At 38.5% G+C, this 20661-nt stretch overlaps 1 protein-coding gene across 5 annotated transcripts in view; it reads right to left on the reverse strand.

Moving 5' to 3' along the window:
* The window catches only part of atp9b (ATPase phospholipid transporting 9B), a 468699-nt gene that overhangs the window by 111689 nt on the left and 336349 nt on the right, over window positions 1-20661 (reverse strand). For all 5 annotated transcript variants that reach the window (XM_070888575.1, XM_070888576.1, XM_070888574.1 and 2 more), the window contains 2 exons: window positions 1123-1283; window positions 308-450 (listed from right to left, as the gene is read on the reverse strand). In XM_070888575.1, the coding sequence (XP_070744676.1) occupies window positions 308-450; window positions 1123-1283 (304 nt within the window). The remainder of the gene's footprint in view (window positions 1-307; window positions 451-1122; window positions 1284-20661) is intronic.

Below are 20661 nucleotides of genomic sequence, written 5' to 3' on the forward strand. Positions count from 1 at the left end.
CTCTCATTAAAAAAAATATATATTGAGCTCAGATTTGGTAAATCTGCCACAAACAGTTTAAATGCATTTAAAAATTCCTTTAAGGGAAATTTGTAAGATGTAAAGCTAATAATGTATTTTTTGGTGCACACATCAATTTGTCCACAACACAAAATTACCAACTGTTTCACCTCACTGAACTTCATCAATATCATTCAAAATGTCAGACAGCATTTTAGAACAATGCAATAACATCTTTCATGCAAAGTTAGAAACATACAAAACATCAGAAATATGTCATGAGCTCAGGAGAGGACATCAACATTACCTGTCTTATCTGTTAATAAATAAACTAAACGTCCCAGTTCTTCTGGTATTGTGCTTGTCCGGACCACTGTGCCTGGAATATTATCATCTCTCATGATCATCCAACCATAGGCTGCTTTTCCCATGTCAAGGTTCACCCGCAAACTGTACAAACAAGCAGGAGAGAGAGAAGTTAACACTTTCAACTTATTCAAGCTTTGCCTTAAGGCCCGAGTCCAATGTTGTTAGTAATATCAACCTGTGTCAGCACTTCAATTTTCATAGTCAGTACATTTTTTTTTAAAATACAGATGATCCAAGGTAAATTAAAACAAGATGAAGTCAAACATTTAAAGCAATTCCATCCGTGACTAAGTTATAAGAAATGGGAGCGAGACAAGAATGTCAGGAGCACATGAAAAATAATTCAAATTGCTTTTAAAAATATACATTAACGCAGCTGGCAAGAATAAAAAAGACTATTAAAATAAGGAACCTGAGATGAGCAGGGCACATAGCAGAACAGGATTTTACATTAGAATTATTAGGGAATTACAACTTTTCTTCTCAATGCATTGTTTGCCAATTATTCCAATAACTGCTTTATGTTACTTGTTAGTACTGTGAAACTAAAACCGCAGTAATAAATGAATGGCAGGAATAGAGCAAGTAGACAGGCTGTTCACAGCAGTATGATTCTTCTGGGACCATCACATTTTCCTGCCTCTGCTGCGACAGTTTCAAGATAAAGATCAGTTTCCTTCACAATTAGAACTAGGTATGAATTTCAACATTCACATTCAGTGGCTTTGGGCAGCATTTAAAAAAATATCTTACCTGATGGGGATGATATAGGAAAATAATAGGATGAACCGGAATAGGTAACGATACCAAGGGCCTACGAATCCTTGCAAAGCTACCATAACCACCGAAAGCACAACTAGAGCTAAAAACAAAGCCTTTGTCAGTCGATTTAGCTCCAGGTCCAGCAATCCGACCTATAAGAAATAAAAATAATTTAGCACAAATTAATCAGGTTGCATTAAAAAACTTGAAAAAAGCTTTGCCTTTTGAAAATATTTATCACAATTGTCATTTTTATGATGCAGTTTGCATTCCTCACAAGTTTGCAACATCACTTAGTTAAAAAATATTAAAACTTACATGTGCTCCAATAATGATAGGAGCCAATTGCTACCCATTTTCTACCCCAGATTTGTATTTAGGTCAGGGAAAATGGTTGTGCTCAAAAATTGGAGCAAGACCATTAAAGTCACATATCTACAGTTTGAACTTTTGATTTTTACAAAACAACTTGCACTTATATAGCACCTTTAACATCAGAAAATATCCCAAGGCAGTTCACAGGAACGTAATCAGGTAAATATTGATTGAGCTAAAGAAGGAGATATTAAGAAGAGTTACTAATAGCTTGATCAAATAGATTTTATTGAGCATCTTAAAAGGAGAGAGGGGTGATGAGGCAGGGAAGAACTTCCAGAGTTTAGGGCCGATATGGCTGAAGGCACAGCCAACAATGGTGGGGTAAATGGAGTGTTGGATGCACAAAAGGTCAGAGTTGAGGGAACGCAGAGCAGCTGGAAGGTTGTAAGGCTGAAGATAGGGAGGGGAAAGGCCATCGGGGAATTTAAACACAAGGATGAAGATTTTAAATATGAGACGATGGTGGATTGGAACCATGGAAGTCGGCGAGCACCTGGGTGACAGGTGAACGGGATTTGGTGCGAGTTAGGAAATGGGCAGCAGAGTTTTAGATGAGCTGAAGTTTATGGAGGATGGAAGATGGGAGGCCAGCCAGGAGAACATTAGAATAGTCGAGACTGGAGGTTAAAAAAAACATTGATGAGGGTTTCAGCAGCAGGTTAGGCTGAGGCAACGGCAGAGCCAGGAGATGCTACATAGGTGGAATTAGTTGGTGTGTGTGATGGAAAGGATATGGGATCAGAAACTCAGCAGAGTTATATAGGACACTGAAATTGCAAACCGTCTGGTTCAACCTGAGATAATGGCCAAAGAAGGGGGTGGAATCAGTGATGAGGGCTGAAGACAATGGCTTTGATCTTCTCAACTTTTAACTGAAAGAAATTACAGCTCATCTAGGACTGGATGTCAGCCAAGATAGCTGATAAACAGGCAGTGGACGGGCCACGAGGGGTGGTGGTGAGGTAGAGCTGGGTGTCATCAGAGTACAGGTGAAAAATTATGCACGTCTTCGGGTGATGGCGCCAATGGGCAGCATGTAGGTAAGATATAGGAGGGTGACTCCAGAGGCAACGGTACGGTAGCAGAAAAAAATGCATTTGCAGGAGATTCTCTGACTACGTTGGATAGGTCAGATTGGAACCAGGCAAGGGTACTCCTACTCAGTTGGACAACTGAGGAGTAGCATTGGAGGAGGATGGTGTGGTTGATCATATTGAAGGCTGCAGCAAGGTGGAGACCAATGAGGATGGATAGTGGAGTGCAGCACAGTCACAATCACAATCACCGAGGATGACATTTGTGACTTTGAATAAAGCCGTTTCAGTGCTATGGCTATGGCTATCTCTGGCCACTTTAAATAATCAAGTTCGAGTGCAAACCAATATGGTGGGTAACTTGCGTTTAATCAGAGTTTAAGATGGAATATAACACATTAGCTTTGCAGCAAAAAATACGACCGTGACAAGTAGCTGATACCGATCCGAATGGACAGACGGTTGGTACAGGTGAGCAGTTCTCGGAGTAGCTGCTCCTCCTTTCGTCGACAGCTTATACCTCTCCTCCTCCGTCTGTGAGGACAAGCCCCCAGGAGGTTGCTTTTATTCTAATTTTAGGGGTGGGCAAGACCTTTTGGCCTATAGAGGTTCTCTATAAAACTCAGTACCCAATGGGGCTTAGAGTTCTTTGTCTCGATTGTTGAAACAACGCCCTCCCTAAAGATGTCTCCTAATCTTGTCCACGTCTTTCCGGTTTATATTTTTTTTCAGGATTTTTTTTCATTGGAATTCATGTCTTATTCTTCCTGGTCCCCATCATCTCGGGTACCATTAATACAAGGCCTTGCCCAGTACTCTTTCAACCATCGATCGTTACCTGTCTTTATGAACTAGCAAACTAATCCATTCTGAGATATTGCTTATGTTAACTTCCCTACCTTCCTTCCATTCTAAGTCTTTCTAGAACACGTTAACTTTTACTTATTTTCACAAGCAGTTGTTAAACTAACTCCAATTCCTACCATAGCATTATAACTGGTTACTAATAATATAGGGCTTAGTTGGTTAAATTAAAGAGACATAAACAAAGTTGAAGTCATAACTTGAAAACAACAGATACCCGGTAATTGTATATGGCTGTCATTGTGCAGAATGCTATTATCAGTAATGAACCAAAACGTTAGCACTTCTATGCATCCCTCTAGTCTAAGGAGTCTTGCTGTCTCCAGATCCAACACCATCATGTAAACACAGCATTCTTCGCGTCACAGTATTAGTCGCATAACCATATATTTTAAGGTATCTCTCGTTTCTAACAGGCAGGAGCGGATATCTGATTGGAGAGGTTCCACCATGGAGTTCTGGGAAACACGGGCACATATTTGGGAGGCCCACATATTTAAGGACTTTGGAGAGGAAAGGGAGTTTGGAGAGGGGGTGGTAGTTTGCAAGGACAGAGGGGTGAAGGGTGACTTTTTATTGAGCAGGGAGCGATGACAACAAAAAATGAGTACACTTTTTTTTTTAAATGATGGAAAAGTGGCCTAACATACAGTATGATTTATATCCCACTCAAAGCTGACAATAATTAATGTGTGATTAAGTCATGTGGTATGATCAGCGTCACTGTCAAAAATAAAATCACATTCCCAGTGTGGCCTGGGTATAAAAGAGGCAGCTGCAAAATGTTCAATCTTTTTAATAGTTCACCATATATTCATTAATTGGCAGCAAAGTTTAAACTGTAGCACTTCTATTTCCCATATATATATCCAAAAATACACATACGTCCCAAGTTTCCATGGTAAAAATTTCGTAGAATCTATTGCCCAAAATGTTACTGATACATTGGCCTGGAATATGCTGTCAGCGGTGAAGCAAAGGCATTCACTGCTGGCCCTGAAGAAAGCTACCCACAAAGATCTCTCAATCCCGCAGTCAGCGTAGAAGCATTGAATGACCGGCTGCAACTTCAGGATTTCTGCGTTTAGATGCGCATGCGTTACATCCTGAAGTTGTGATCAGTTTCAAAGGTGTAATAACACTGAACGCTGTTAGTTCACCGTTATTACCCACTGCAAATTTTGGGCCATTATGTATAGGTTTAATATGAATGAGCAAGAGAGGTTTTCTTTTTGCAATTAGGAAATTAGTAATTTGATGACTAAAGGAATAGAGGTAAAAAGAAAATAGAAAACTCAATCATTTCAACAGAAAAGCCATAGACATCATTTACCTCACAGAAGGAAACCATTTCAACCTGTGCCAGCTCATGGGAGTCCAAAATGAAACCCACTGCCCGCACTCTCCTCATAGCCGTATAATCTCCTCTTCTTCAAATATTTATTTAATTTTTTCATAAAAGTTAGTCCCTATTTCAACTATTCCCTGTTGCAATGCATCCCATGCTCCAACAATCCTCTGCAAAATCTCTCCTCTCATTCTGTGACAATTTCAAATCGATGACCCCTTGTCACTTAGTCCCCAACCAGAGGAAATAGCTTTTCTCCATTCATTCTATCAAATCCCTTCATAATTTTCAAAACCTCTATTAAGTCGCTGCTTCGCGCTCCCTGTGCCAGTGGAAATAATCACAGTCTCCCTTCTATCTATAGTTTCCCATCCCTGACATCATCCTGGTGAATCTATTCTCAACGCTCTCTATAGCTTTAATGTTTTTTCTGTAACAAGGTGATCAAAATGCCAGACACTATTCAAAAGTGTGGCCTAATCAATGCTTTGTACCAATTTATCATTACTTCCTTACTCTTGTATTCTGCCCTATTTATAAAGCCCAATAAGCTGTTGGCTTTTTTTTTTAATGGCTTTATCTACCTGCACCCGCATTTTCAGGGAATTATATATTTGGACCTCTAGGTCTCTGTTCCTCCACACCCTTCAAAGTCTTTCCATCGAGTTTATATTCCCATGATAGTGATACATATTGGGAGGAAAAACTATCACATTTATCCACATTAAATATCACCTTAGGAAAGATATATTTGTTTTGGAAGGAGTCCAGTGAAGATTTACTAGGATACCTGGACTCCAAGGGTTAAATTATGAAGAAGGAATACACAAACTAGGGTTGTATTCTCTGGAGTTAAGATGATTAAGGAGCGATTTGATCGAAGTTTTCAAGATATTAAGGGGAACGGATATTTCCGCTGGTTGGGGAATCTAGGACTAGGGGACATAACTTAAAAATTAGAGCCAGGCCTTTCAACAGTAAAGTTAGGAAACACTTCTACTTGCAAAGGGTGGTAGAAGTTTGGAATTCTCTTCTCCAAATGCCAGCTGATGCTGGGTCAATTGTTAATTTTAAATTTGAGATTGATCGATTTCTGCTAACCAAAAGGTATTAAGGGATATGGGGCAAAGGTGTTATATGGAATTAGGTCACAGATCAATCAGCCATGATATAAATGAATGGCGGAACAGGCTTGGGAATTTAAATGGCCTTCTCCTGTCCCCATCTCCCACCTGTCTCTGCCTATTCCACTAACCTGATTATGCCTTCCTGGAGTTTTTTATAGTCTTAAAAATTATTTATATGTTGGTGGTTGCATTCAAGAGGATTCATATAATTAACTGTTAATTGAAATTACATTTTTAAAGAAATAATTCTGCTCATTTTCTTGTTATCCACAATGACATCACAAATGAGGAAAAAAATCATTCGGAAAGGCTTTACTCTCCAATTCCTCCCTTCAATTGCACTGCACAACCAGAAAAAAAGTTAATTTTTCCAAATTATTCATCATAATTATATCTACACTGCCCTTTAATACAGATTCAGCAACTTGTTTTTGTCCAATTCATTTAAGATTTTGCTGATCATTGAATCGGTTTCAAAAGTTCTGGTGCCTCACATTGTCTATTTTCCCTGTTCATTGTTGAATGCATCAGTCAATAAAATCCGTAAGGTAAAGGGGCATCACAACAGAATTCCTCTTACTACTTTCCAGCAGTTCTTTTCAAAAACCTTATGACACTGTAAAATGGGAAACAAACACAAACACAAATGTTTCCCTTCATTATAGAAACACCCAAATATTTGTGAAGAATTCAAACATTCTGAAGGCTTGCCTTTCTCTTCCTCCGAGAACTAAGATTCTGTAGACGACAGCAAACTGATTTATCAGCGACACAAAAGTAACACAACTAAGGCAAATATCTTGCAATTTCCACAGTTTCTACTAATATGTGGTTTATGCTTGAATTATCGAGAAAAATAGGTTTTGGGATTAAAAAGAAGAAAAATTAAGCCAGAGAAGCAGAGCACGTTTCAAAGACCAGATCTTTTTGGATTCACAATGGCAGTCTAAGTTTCAGGCCTCACTGCAGATCAGATGAAGTCATTATTCATTCAGTCAAGGAAAAAAGACTCAATTACCTCAACCTAAAGATGCTATCAATGAATGCAAAGTGCATATTTTGCTCTATTCATCTAAATCCCATTAAAAGTGAAAGGAATGATTTAATCTGGCCGTCTAAAGTTGGTCTTTTTTTGTAATAAAATAAAGAATCACTGTCTCACAATATGCATAACTACTGACTGAGACTGTTCACCCCTGCATCATAACAGCGGAAAAAACTGTGAAACTCTATACAGAAAATTCAGCAAAGAATACTACTGTTCCCTTGGAAAAAGTCACGGCTCCAATGAACTGCCACCTCATAAATATGGTAAGTTCTGCTCTATTACAACAAAGAAAAACAATTCTTGGTAAATAAGTGTTGCATAACAATTTTCCCTTTCCCACACAGTGTAACCATCACTTTCAATCTACACACTACGAAAACATCTGATTTGTAATTGGTTCATCAAAAGCAAGAAAGAATTGAACACAAAACGTAAATGGAGGCTTCCATGACAAGCCATACTCATGTCAGCACTTAATTAATAGGCAACAATGATAATCTGACAAAAATACAGTAAAACACCATATTAAATAAAATAAAAACAAAACTGCCTGTGAACAAAATGTACTATATACACAATAACCCATGTTAATGTAGCACTAATTACATTTGAACACTGGCTACCATTTCCTGAAACCCTGGCTGTAATCAGATACACTGTAGTGCATGGGAAAATGCAAAGTTAAAAGGACACTAGCTTTACTGCACTACATTAACTTTTTGCTTGGAGTTTCAGTTTGGCATTTTACATTTGGTCAGGCTAGTTAATGAAACATTGATAGCATTATTTATTGCAGAGACTGGGCATTTTTATTTTGTGTCTCAACATTACATCTTTATGCTAGAAGTTAATGCAATTTTATAATCTTATCTTAAGTGAGCATCAAAATTAAATTCTGAGCCATAAATATTGCAAACTTGAAGACTCAAATTTTGTTCAATTCAAGCGCTTTAGATTCTGGTGTATCTGTGCCTTATTCTGTAAATCATGTCAACAATTTGCAAAGAAACCAAATGTTCCGCATGCGTGCATACTACTATTTCACCTATTACTCCACAAGTTTCCCTCATCATCCAGGAGTTAGCAACCACGCCACTTTTTCTCTAGCTCGTGACACAGCAAAAACTCGATGCCTTTTTAGTTTTTCAAAAAGAATGAGAAAATGTTTTGAAATACACAGAAGAGGAAAGATGGTACATTAGGTTACGTGCAGCCTTTTCATCTCTGGAACTGGGTTCAACTGAAACAAAGCAGAAACAGATGGGATGAAAGTCTATTCTCTCTGCTGGCTGCTAATTGAGTTTGAGCAGTGTCGATCTAGTTCGAAGCCCACAATACAAAATAGTCACTGCCGGATAGTCCAAAAATGATCAAAAATTCCAACGTTAACATTCCTCAGTGAGTACTAAATTTGCAGTTTGTTTTTGAAGTCATGCAGTGGGAAGAGGAGTAATTAAATATTTCCATTTTCACTAACTTACTCCATATTTTAGAAGTGGGTCTTTGGGGGTAATTTGAACCTAACTCATCAGGCGCAAAATCCACGGGATCAAGTGGAATGCTGGTTTTACATTCCACACAATATTGCTCTTCATTGACTTCAATCGGGCAGGGTGTACAACCAGCGTTGCACCTAATCCCGTCAGTTTCCCGACTGGCAGCTTCGGTTGAAATTGGCCCCTTTACCTTTAGAGATATAGTTGTTATTGTGAGTGAATTTCTTTTAATATCTCCTAGAAGTAAAATGGTGGGAAGATAAATTTCTACATGAGCTAGTGTATCAACATGAAGCAATCAGGATGAAGCTTCATAAAGAATTGAATTTTACACATTCCAAAACCAGAATGTTCATCGCTACATTATACTGTATAATCAGGTTCTGAACTAAAGGTAATAATCTCACATACACCCTCAAGCAATAATAGTCTTCTACAAAATGCCCTTTCTTTATCGATTACTATGGTGTGAACCTTGGTTTCTCATTTTATTGAAATCTGTTCATGTCTTCAAATCAATGCAACCAGATTAAATGGAACAATTACATTGTTATCTGGTCAAGGATAGGCACTAAACAAAAGACAGAATCCTACTTGCCACATCTATCATGTACTTCAGTACCACTATATTAAATTGTGCAGATTACTTGAAAGAGAAACAAGCTTCTATTTTAACCACGAGTAAAGAGCCTAATGACACCTCCAGAATACCCCCAAATAATGCACTCAAACCTGAAATGCCTGAATCACTTATTCTGCTAAATTCCTATTGCCTGGAAAATTATAAATTCTAAGAAGTATTTACTAGACCACCCAGTAGAATAGAAATATGGCAAAAAAAAAACCATGATAGATGCAGGCAGGTTCTCTAATTCCAGTGTCTATGTTATTCACAGTCACAAGCACCTTAAAGCTGAAGTTTTCACATGAGAGTACACATTCACCTTTACCATTAAGATATACAAGAAATAAATTCAAACATTGTGCTGGCTTCAAAAGTAAAAACGTTACACTTCAGTATGCATTTCAGTATGGCTGCCTGCAATAACATTTAGTTCAGAGTAACACAGTCTGCATAATTGTAACTGAAGATTGGTAATTCTGAACTAGGAGAGCAATAACAACTTGACATTTGTAGCTGACCCCATAACTTTTCTTTACTTATTTATAACTAGTCTATAATTGTAGACCGATCATACAAATTACATATTACAGGACTGTAAGTATCTTGTGTTCACACTGTGCAATTCCTCTCATGACTTCAAAAAAATCACTACCATCTAAACTATGTGATTATTTTCAAATCCTAACTTTAATAATCTATCCCACACATTATAAATTGATGAAAGTTTATTGCTCGTTTCCCAATATTAGTCCTTTATGTCAACTCATTTAAAGGTCAGTTTATTATTCCAAATTCATTTACTTAAAAAATAGTTTAATTTCAACTTTGTTTTGTTATTTTTGGTGTACGTTACTCTTGCTCCGATGAAACATTTGATGATCAATTTCATACTTAATGGCTTATATGAAATCCTAACATTTGGACTTATGGGAAAAGTTGCACAGATTGACAGATAAAGTAAAGAGGTCTGTATTAATTTTCAAATAAAGAAATGCATGGAGTGGTATTTCACTATGATTATACTCCAAAGTACCAATTACTACACATCAGAAACTATAGCGGGTGACACTCTACAATAAAGGAAATAATTTCCAGTTGGAGAGACAGAAACTGCTAATATGCAGGGTTCGAGTCTACAAGAATCTCTGCAAAAGGAAGTAGCTAATAAGGTTTAATGATGCATGTCAGGAAGCCACAGTATGTAGGGAAACACAGCTGGCTTCATTTTGTAAACTCTTCTGTATACACATCTTTCCAGTTCTCGATTGTCAGCTGTGCAAGTGCCACTGGGGACAATTTAAATCATAAATCAGGATAGTCCTCAGTTTCTTGAAATTAGGGCCAAAATATATTAATACAATACGTACATGGACTTGTAGCCCCTGCCCTTGCTGAAGTTTACCAGACGTACATAAGAATAGTGCAACTCGTATGCGTTAAAAAAAATTACTCAAGGAAAATTACATTCTTTAACCTGCTTCCTGGGGACGATGTCCAAAACCCTAGGTTCAAGATGAAATCAAGAATTGATATGTACGCTGTTGCTATGCAGCAGATTTTAAATTTTAAACTTGTGTTTTAACCCTTTTTAAAAAAACTAGTACATGTAAACAAGCTGATAAATTACTCATTTTAGTAATTAACACAATATCAAAGTATTGCGGTGAACGCAATGTGCAGGTGACAGTAATTAGCTGCAGATGACAGAAGTACTCTGAATTCATACCAGATGGCGGTTAAGGGTCAGTGGAAGGTAGCAAACCCACCACAAGGAAACTGTTGTAATGTACAATAACTATCAAACTTCCAAGCACTCAAAAACAAATTAGTTATTCTACCACAGGAAGAAAACAACATGGCTATAACATTAAATTGCAATAAACTGGCACAACTGCACTCACCTCATTCAAATCAGTTTAAATAATTTAATGAGTACAAGACTGAAATATAAAAATTCAGAAGGTAAGTAAATTGCTGCCATAAATGTAACAGATAATTAAATGACAAGATTATGTTCATTCAAATCCATGCAAAGTCAATATTTTTTTTTAAAAAGCAAGTCACATGTTGTAAGTGTAAGATTTTGTTGGGTACTACAAACCCATATTAGTGAAGGACCATTGTAATCCAGGTTGGTCCTCCCCTTTAATCATAAATAAAACACTAATCAGTCGTTTCCTAATTTGTTGAGCTAAATATTATGTCAAGCTATCATTTTTAAGACTATTAGGGGGAGAACATTCAAAAGACATGCTGCAAAAATTATCAGTGAATACAACTAAAAATAAGAAAAAAAAAGTAACAGTGCAAACTAAAATGTAAAGTTTTTTTATAAAACGTGCAATATGAACTGTAGAAATTCACCAGTCTGCACACCAGCTGCAAATCAGCAACAGTTTTCTTCATTATGAACAATTTGGTCCTAATCTCCAAAGCTATTTATGCATATTTCTTTTAATGTGTAATGGTAGTCGAGACTCAATTAGAGGTGCATTTTTCCATACATGAGTTTGCTTCCACATAGAAGATGCAATAGAAGAAAGCACATTTTGGAAAAAGGTGTAGCATTATTTCAAATTTTAACTTGAAACATAAATCTTTCTATGGGCTCTGCCAATGGCTCATAGGCCAAATACATTACCTAGTGCAATACGAAAGTATATAGATTAGAACATATGAACAGAAGAAATAGGAGCAGGAATAGGCCATACGGCCCGTCCAGCCTGCTCCACCATTTAATACGATCATGGCTGATCCGATCATGGACTCGGGTCCACTTCCCCGATCGCTCCCCATAACCCCTTATTCCCTTATTGTTTAAGAAACTATCTATTTCTGTCTTAAATTTATTCAATGTCCCAGCTTCCACAGCTCTCTGAGGCAGTGAATTCCACAGATTTACAACCCTCAGAGAAGAAATTTCTCCTCATCTCTGTTTTAAATGGGCGGCCCCTTATTCTAAGATTATGCCCTCTAGTTCTAGTCTCCCCTATCAGTGGAAACATCCTCTCTGCATCCACCAAGTCAAGCCCCCTCATAATCTTATACATTTCGATAAGATCACTTCTCATTCTTCTGAATTCCAATGAGTAGAGGCCCAACCTACTCAACCTTTCCTCATAAGTCAACCCCCTCATCTCCAGAATCTACCAGTGAACCTTCTCTGAACTGCCTCGGTGATATATTCACAGAGCACAGCTTCTAACATGCAGGCAGCTCTGTCAGAAGCCTCCAGAACATGCCTGGTTCTGTTTATTATTAACTCTATAGTTGCAGTACACAATACGTCCACATCCACAGTGTAGAGCTGCAAACATTACAAGCTTACAGACATTACACTTCTCCCTTCTTAATGAAGAAGTTATAACAAACATCATACATAACTTGCATGTTTATACGTAACAGGATATAGACTTATTTTTTCCATATTTACAAATTTAACTTAACTACTTGCTTTCTGTTTTGAAGAGGATACCTTTGCTTGCGAACAGAACCTTCCAAACATGGTGTCAAATTAACACTCATTCGAGGCTCATCTTGAATGTTTTCCTCCACGGAATTTCCTTGATTTTCATTTGAACTCACTAACTTCAGGCTGTTTGTTTTCCTAACTCGGACTCAGACTTATCTGATTTTCTCTTGCCGTTTGAGGACTTCATTCAATATGTTATGAAGAATTTGCCTATTTGGTGCTGAAATTAGTACATCATCCAAATAACATACTACCCCTTCAATACCTTGCAAAATCTGATTCATCACCCCTTGGCAGGGGTGGAAGACATACCAAATGGTAGCCTATTAAATTGATATAGGCCTAGATGCGTATTTATGGTCAAACATGACTTGGACTCCTCATCTAGTTCAAGCTGTAAGTAGGCATTCGTAAGATCAAGTTTTGAGAAGATCTGACCACCTGTCAGTATTGTGAACAAATCTTCTATATTCGGCAATGTTTTGGGGAGATTACCCTCTAGAACCTGGTTTACGGTTACTTTATAATCACCACATAATCTTACCTGACCGTCGGACTTATGTACAACAACAATGGGTGTAGCCCAATTACATCGATCTATCTTACAAATAATGTTCTCACTCTCTAGTCTTTTGAGTTCTTGCTCAGCTTTCTCTTTGAGTGCATATGGTACAGAACATGGCTTGTAGTAAACCGATCTAGCGTCCTTCTGTACCCTGACACTCGCCTTGAAGCCTTGGATTGGACTGCCCGTTTCACAGAACATCTTCGGATACTTCTTGATAACCTCATCCGTTGATGAAAATCTCTCTTCCACATGGAAAATCTCACTCCAATCCAGCTTCAGTGATATCAACCAATTTCTTCCTAGTAGGGCAGGCTTGTCTCCTTTCATTACTATTAGAGGCAAGTTCTGAAATTGATCCTTATATTTCACCGGTACGGAGAGATGACCGACCACAGGAATTTTCTCTCCCGAGTAGCCTCGCAGCTCTATCTTGGCTTTCTCCTATGGAAAATCACGCAATTTGTATAGCGACTCCGGTACTACACTCACGGATGCACCCGTGTCGATTTCCATTCATATCTTGAATCCCGCAACATCTATGTGGGTTTTGATACTTTCCGAATCGCTGTCCGTTAACCTCGTGCTCCTGATGATGTGTAACTCAAACATCTCCTAGTCCTGTTGTTGTTCTTCCATGCTATGTAGTCTCTGGGGATTTCTATTGAGCTTTGAACGCTGGACTCATAGCTTAAAAAGCAGAAAAAACACTCTGCCTTCACGTATGGACAACTTTGAGCGATGTGATGTCCCAGGCACCTATAGCACGACTTCGATGCTCTGTTAGAATTTCCAGTTTGAGACTTTGGGCCCCCACTGTCTTTTACTTTGAACCTGCAGGCGATTCACCTCGGTTGACTGACGACCGTAACTATTATGAAATTCTCAGGAATATTGTTTGGCCATGTCCATCAACCTCGCTGTCTGACAAGCGATCTCAAAAGTCAAGTCATCTGTCGTCAATAACTTCCTTCTGATCGCATCATTTTTCACCCCACAAACAAAACGATCCCGCAATGCTCGGTTTTGAAAGTTTCCGAAGTTACAGTGATTAGTTAGTTTTTTTTAATGCTCCAATGTAATCCTTGATACTTTCATCAGCTTTTGATTCCGTATCCCGAAACAATAGCTTTCAGCAATTTCTAATGGTTTGGGGTTATAGTGATGCTCCAGCTTCAGTAAAATCTCTTTAAGCGGTGTGTCCTTTGGCTCATCAGGCACAAGCAGATTTACAAGAGTTTCAAACAATTCAGGTCCAGCTGCAGATAAGAAAATAGCTTGCTTCCGTTCCAGTATCGCCTGATTCTGGACTGCACCGTCTGGAACTTCGATTATGTTATTTGTAGTGAAATACAATTCTAGCCGAACGCTTTAAAACGTTCCCGGTCGTGTCTATATTCACCCAAATGTCTCATTACACCTACGGGTGCTGCCATTTTAAATTCTAGCCGTTCACACAGTTTGCGTTATTTTACCTCGGATTTTGTCACTTTTTCCAAAGACAGAAGCTTCCAACATCGCTGTCGGCTGGCTGAATCCTTCAACAAAATTTCAGCTTTAAATCATCCGAAAAATCCCATCTCATCACCAAATGTGATATATTCACAGCACAGCGCACACACACAGCTTCTAACATGGCAGGCAGCTCTGTCGGAAGCCTCCGGAACATGCCTGGTTCTGTTTATTATTAACTCTGTAGTTGCAGTACACAATACGTCCACATCCACAGTGTGGAGCTACAAACATTACAAGCTTACAGACATTACAGTCTCCAAAGCAAGTATATCCTTTCGTAAATATGGAAACCAAAACTGTACGCAGTATTCCAGGTGTGGCTTCACCAATACCCTGTACAACTGTAGCAAGATGTCCCTGCTTTTATACTCCATCCCCTTTGCAATAAAGGCCAAGATTCCATTGGCCTTCCTGATCACTTGCTGTAGCTGCATACTATCCTTTTACATTTCATGCACAAGTATCCCCAGGTCCCACTGTACTGCAGCACTTTGCAATCTTTCTCTATTTAAATAAAAATTTGCTCTGATTTTTTTCTGCCAAAGTGCATGACCTCATATTTTCCAACATTATACTCCATCTGCCAAATTTTTGCCCACTCACTTAGCCTGTCGATGTCCTTTTGCAGATTTTTCATGTCCTCCTCACACATTGCTTTTCCTCCCATCTTTGTATTGTCAGCAAACTTGGCTACGTTACTCGGTCCCTTCTTCCAAGTCATTAATATAGATTGTAAATAGTTGGGGTCCCAGCACTGATCCCTGCGGCACCCCACTAGTTACTGATTGCCAACCAGAGAATGAACCATTTATCCTGACACTGTTTTCTGTTAGTTAGCCAATCCTTTATCCATACTAATATATTACCCCCAACCCCGTGAACTTTTATCTTGTGCAATAATCTTTTATGTGGCACCTTGTCAAATGCCTTCTGGAAGTCCAAATACATTACATTCACTGGTTAGAAAGGTATCACATCAGATCATTAGTCTGTAATTAATTAACAGGAAAGACATTGGTTGGAGATCGCCAAGTGTCCTTGGCAGCCTTGAACTGACCTTAGAATCCTTGGCTAGGAGAAACAAAATTAGCCAGGGAGACAAAAAAAAAAGCCAGAGTTCTCCCTCCTGATCACTGTCCAGTGGTCATTGCTTATGTAAACTTCAGACAGTGTGGTTATGTCACCTCTACAGTCAGATAACCTATCACTTACCCCTACGCTCACACACGAAGATTAGTGAACTATATTAGAACCATACCCAAGTACGAACTAAATGCTTCAGAAGATGCGAACACAAAAGTGGAGAGGGGGAGAATTTCTATCTTCACTATCTTCTGATCTGTATACTAGAAAATTGCACTAGAGAGGGTAGAGAGGATATTTACGATTTAGCCATGAGGAAAGATTGGATAAACTGGGGTTGTTTTCTTTAGAACAGAGGCGGCTCAGCGGAGACTTAATTGAGAGGTATAAAATTATGAAGGGCCGAGATAAAGTGGTTAGGAAGGACCTATTAACCCTTGCAGAGATGCCAATAATCAGAGGGCATAGATTTAAAGGAGAGTTAAGGAGAACTTTTTGCATCCAGAGAGTGGTGGGGGGTCTGGAACTCACTGTCTGAAAGGGTGGTAGAGGCAGAAACCCCCATGGTATTTAAAAAGTACTTGGCTATGCACTTGAAATTCCATAACTGACAGGGCTACGGACCATGAGCTGGAAAGTGGGATTAGACTGGATAGCTCTTTTTTGGCCGGCAACAGACATGATGGGCCAAATGGCCTCCGTCCATGCTGTAAATTTCTATGATTCTAGAAGCATTGAGGGATTAAGTCGTATAATACAAAGTTTTATTTGCACAAAATATCAACCCTTAGCTCAGGCGTTCACATCTAAAGTAGTCTTTTAGTGAAATCAACAGAATCACTTTGTCTAAACAATGATTATTAAATGAGAGTATACTTATGAAAAATAAGACTGATGCTGATGGAACCCAGTTTCTTTTTTTCTTAAAATTAATATTCAACAATGTTGGTGTACTGAAAGGCAAAATGAATGATAATAGGCAAATTATATTAACTGGAGTATTGCAAATTGAATTATTCCAGCAGTGTTTTTAAGTGTGGAGGATAGGTCTTGAAACCTTAATTGAAAGCTCAAAGGAAGTCGAGATTGCTGAAGTTCTACATAATCCTTGGGATATCCAAGCTGAAATTTGGGCTTCTCATCTCCAGTCTTACTAACTGAATATTTTTCTGGCATTTTTTTTTTTTTAAGACTGTCCTCGATTTTGCATTGCTTGCAATATCGCTATTCCTACTCTCCCTCCTCCCCTTCCCCCATCCCTGCTGTCATTAGTGTGAATGGAGATCAAAGGAACATTCATATAACTTTTTTTTAAAGAAACAATGGGCTTGAAATTGGCGAAAGCTAAGTTCTGCCGAAGTACCGTCCAAAGAACCGCTAAGATCCTGACAGTACTTTGGGCGGATGGTTCATGAAAAAATCTGGGAAAGACCACCCGGTGGCAGCTCCCATTCTCGGCTGCAAATGCAATCCTTGGCAAAGTACCCAGGACCCAGGGAGGGGGGGGGCGGAAAACTGATAAAATAAAAAAAAATTCTAAATATTAAAAAGAAAACACCAGAAATCCTTCAGGGGGCCCCATTCACCTAAATCCCTGCAAAAAAAAAGTGGACTAACTTTTTTTTTGCAGGTCTTCATACTTACCGTTGAGGTAAGACCTGCCTCCATGCGGCAGTCTTTTCCACTGCTGGAGCTGAGGACCGCCCGGACCAAACTGGCAATGCAGCAGGCGGGAGGACTCTTGTGGGCGTTGCACGTCGGTGCACACCAACGGACAGTACCCAGTTGTCTTCTGTCCCTGCCGGTGGGAGGACTCCATCAAACTCGCTTGGAGGGGAGACCGCCCAGAAACCAGGGAGATCACTGCAAGTGGATGCTAAGTCCACCAATTTCCTGCCCCAATGTACTAGGATTTGCACAGAAGTGTGGAACTAATGAAGCAGGAAAACATGTCCCACCAATTCCTGCAGAACTGCAATGGTGGTCCAAGACACTAACACCCCTGAAAATCCGCTTTGGTCATTTGAAATACTAAGTAAAATGTTTTCATCTGCAAAATTATTCTGTGCAGTTGTATGATAAACAAGTCTATCCTTTTATTATACATGTAAAGTACATGCCAGAATATTTGAACCTACAAGATCTTCTATAGCAAGGTCCATTTTTAATCTACATTTTAGTCCAAGATTATTTACGATCAATTTTTTCACAATTTGTGTCACCTCCCCAAAAATCTCTGACTTTCTGTAGAGTAGCTAGCATGCCTCTGGTATAGTGTAAGCTATTGTCCTCATAATTCTGTGCACAATGGAATATATAATTTTTCTCTTTCATATAAAATATACATTGAAGATTTCTGGTACCCTTCTATTGAATGTGATAGAAAGAGAAATACACAAACCCAAACTTCTAGCTCACGTCATTTTTAACATATATCTAAAGACAATGTTACATCTGCAGATTTGCTATAGACAGTAGTTATTATTGCAACCCTCAAAGGGCTGGACATATCTATTGCCATAATAAAACAGGTTATGCTGCTTGTACTGTGGTGGTCATGTTTTCATGAGTGGATGCACTGAAGGATTCCTTTAAGGATATCAATATCAATTTACACCTGGAATAATGCTTTTCAATGAACCCGTAGTATATTTATATATCATGGCAAGAAACACTGTCCATTAACATTTTTAAATCATATTTTGTATTAACAAAACATTTATTATTTTATTTTAGGCCAGTAAAGTTACTACAGTTCTCAAAGGGGGGTCAAAGAGTTCAGGGATTAAGGTTTTATTGGGAAGTGATTTTGTTGTAGTATATACATATACAGCACATTTGAATTACCCGACAGTAATTGTAGCATTACTATTTAACAAAAAGGGGCTGCGTGCTAGATCAGTTAGGATCACTGTTTACTTCAGTCTGCAAACTGTAATTGATGTTAATCAAAAAGGGTTGGGCTTGTTCTTGCAAATGACCATCTATTCCTAAAATGTTCCACCTTTCCGTAGGCTTTTGTGTGTGCACACAAGTATACCATTGTTTTGTTTAAATGGCAATATACATAATATTACTAACGGCAGGTGTTCCATCCACTGATTATGAATGAGTGGAGAATCTAGCCCTTTTTCCTTTACAAGGTAAAATTGCTGCTTCTTTTCAGATGCAACAGTAAACAATTAATAATAAGACTCCACAACTGCATGCATACCCACAAAATGTGGCGTATAACCAAAGAATTTTCAAGTTACTGAGTGGACTTAAACCCAATATGGTAGAGCGTTTGAATTCAAGAGTGAGTCAAATTTTCAAAAGAATTCACATCATGATTCAACACCTACTTACCGAATTGACTGAAAATCTGCTGATTCCTCAAATTACTGAGGCAACCAATGCAGCATTAATTGCAATTTTGAATGTTATTAGAATGATCTGTTTTGAGAAGGAATAATTTTGATCAAGATAACAGAACATAAAATCAAAGACCCTATCAATTATAAAAATGAAAATAAAAGCCAAATTAGTAGAATCAACCATTATGAATTTCACTGAAATGACCTTGCTTTCAAAAGCACTGACTTATTGATGGATAAAGTCATAACATTATATTTGGCAAAATTAAAATATTTTATTTTTTGAGGTAACATATACAATAGATTGATGGGCTTGATGTAACTGCAGGCAAGCATAGTAAAGCTAAAATCGAGAATTTGCATTTTAATGTAGATTATGAATGCCTTAATTACTGGATACATCTGCTAGATACAGGCGTAACAGTGGTATATAATCCAGGTATCAGGCAGTCTGCTTTCATACCACTTTTATGCTATTATCTTTACATGAGCATTATTTACTGGATTAACTTTATACCAATCTGTTTCTCTATCATTTCCAACTAACATGAAGTTGCTAAATGTAAGTGCTGCTAACTAATTTCATGGGCTCTCACCTACTGAAAATACTTATCCAGTAGAAAAATGGTTACAAATATTGGGGAGACAAAAATTCCCAATGTGGTCTATTGAGTAATTCAGAACTGCAACTACATAGTCCTGTGTTCACAAATTGATGTGATATTGATAATGGAGACACAAACAGTTGGGAGAGATGGGAAACAACTGTCTCTGCAGGGTTCCAATTCACCACTTTTCTGCCACCAAAATACAGTAAAGGAATATTCTGTAAGCTTGTTATACGGATTCTAAAAGATCACATTGAGAGAGAAAATACTACCAAACACAAAATAAAATGCAAATGGAAACAGCAGCCAAAATGGAGTCAAAATCCAAAAAAACAGCAGGAAAGGGGAACCAGAATCCCTTGATGTCTTGAGTCCGCTTCCACCAATGAATAATATAAATATGAGGGGGTACAAATCCCACCACCCCCAAAGTCACACACGAATTACAACCGAGAGGATAGATTCTCCACACCCCACCCCCGACACATTTTTGTTGCCAGGATGTGTGCGATACGGGTCAAGGCCACATTATCCATCCCTAGTTGCCCGATGGTGGCAATGGTTTTCATTGTGAATTTAAGGATATTGATACAGCGACAATGAAGGAATGGTGATACAGGGTATATGTCTAAGCCAGTATGGCATGAGACCTGGAGTGGAGCCTGGTGGGATGATGTTTTCAATCATCTTGTTGCTCCTGTCTTAGTGGTAGAGGATACAGAAACTGGGAAGTGCTGTTGAAGTAAGCTTGGAAAGTTGCGGAAATGCAGCCTGCAGATCATACATACAGCATCCACAGTGCATTGTGGTGAACGGGGTAGAGATTTAGTCTCGTGTCACAGGCACCAATCATGTAGACTGCTTTGTCCAAGATTGGTTGAAGCTTCTTCAGTGTTGTTGTGGCTGCACTCAGAATATTAAATCACATTCCTGACTTGATCCTTGCAGATGGAAGGGGGGAGGGGGAGAGAGGGAGAGAGGGGGAAGAGGGAGAAGAGGCTTTTTGAGATA

Source organism: Pristiophorus japonicus, chromosome 1 (assembly GCF_044704955.1).
Source record: "Pristiophorus japonicus isolate sPriJap1 chromosome 1, sPriJap1.hap1, whole genome shotgun sequence".
Lineage (NCBI taxonomy): Eukaryota > Metazoa > Chordata > Chondrichthyes > Pristiophoridae > Pristiophorus > Pristiophorus japonicus.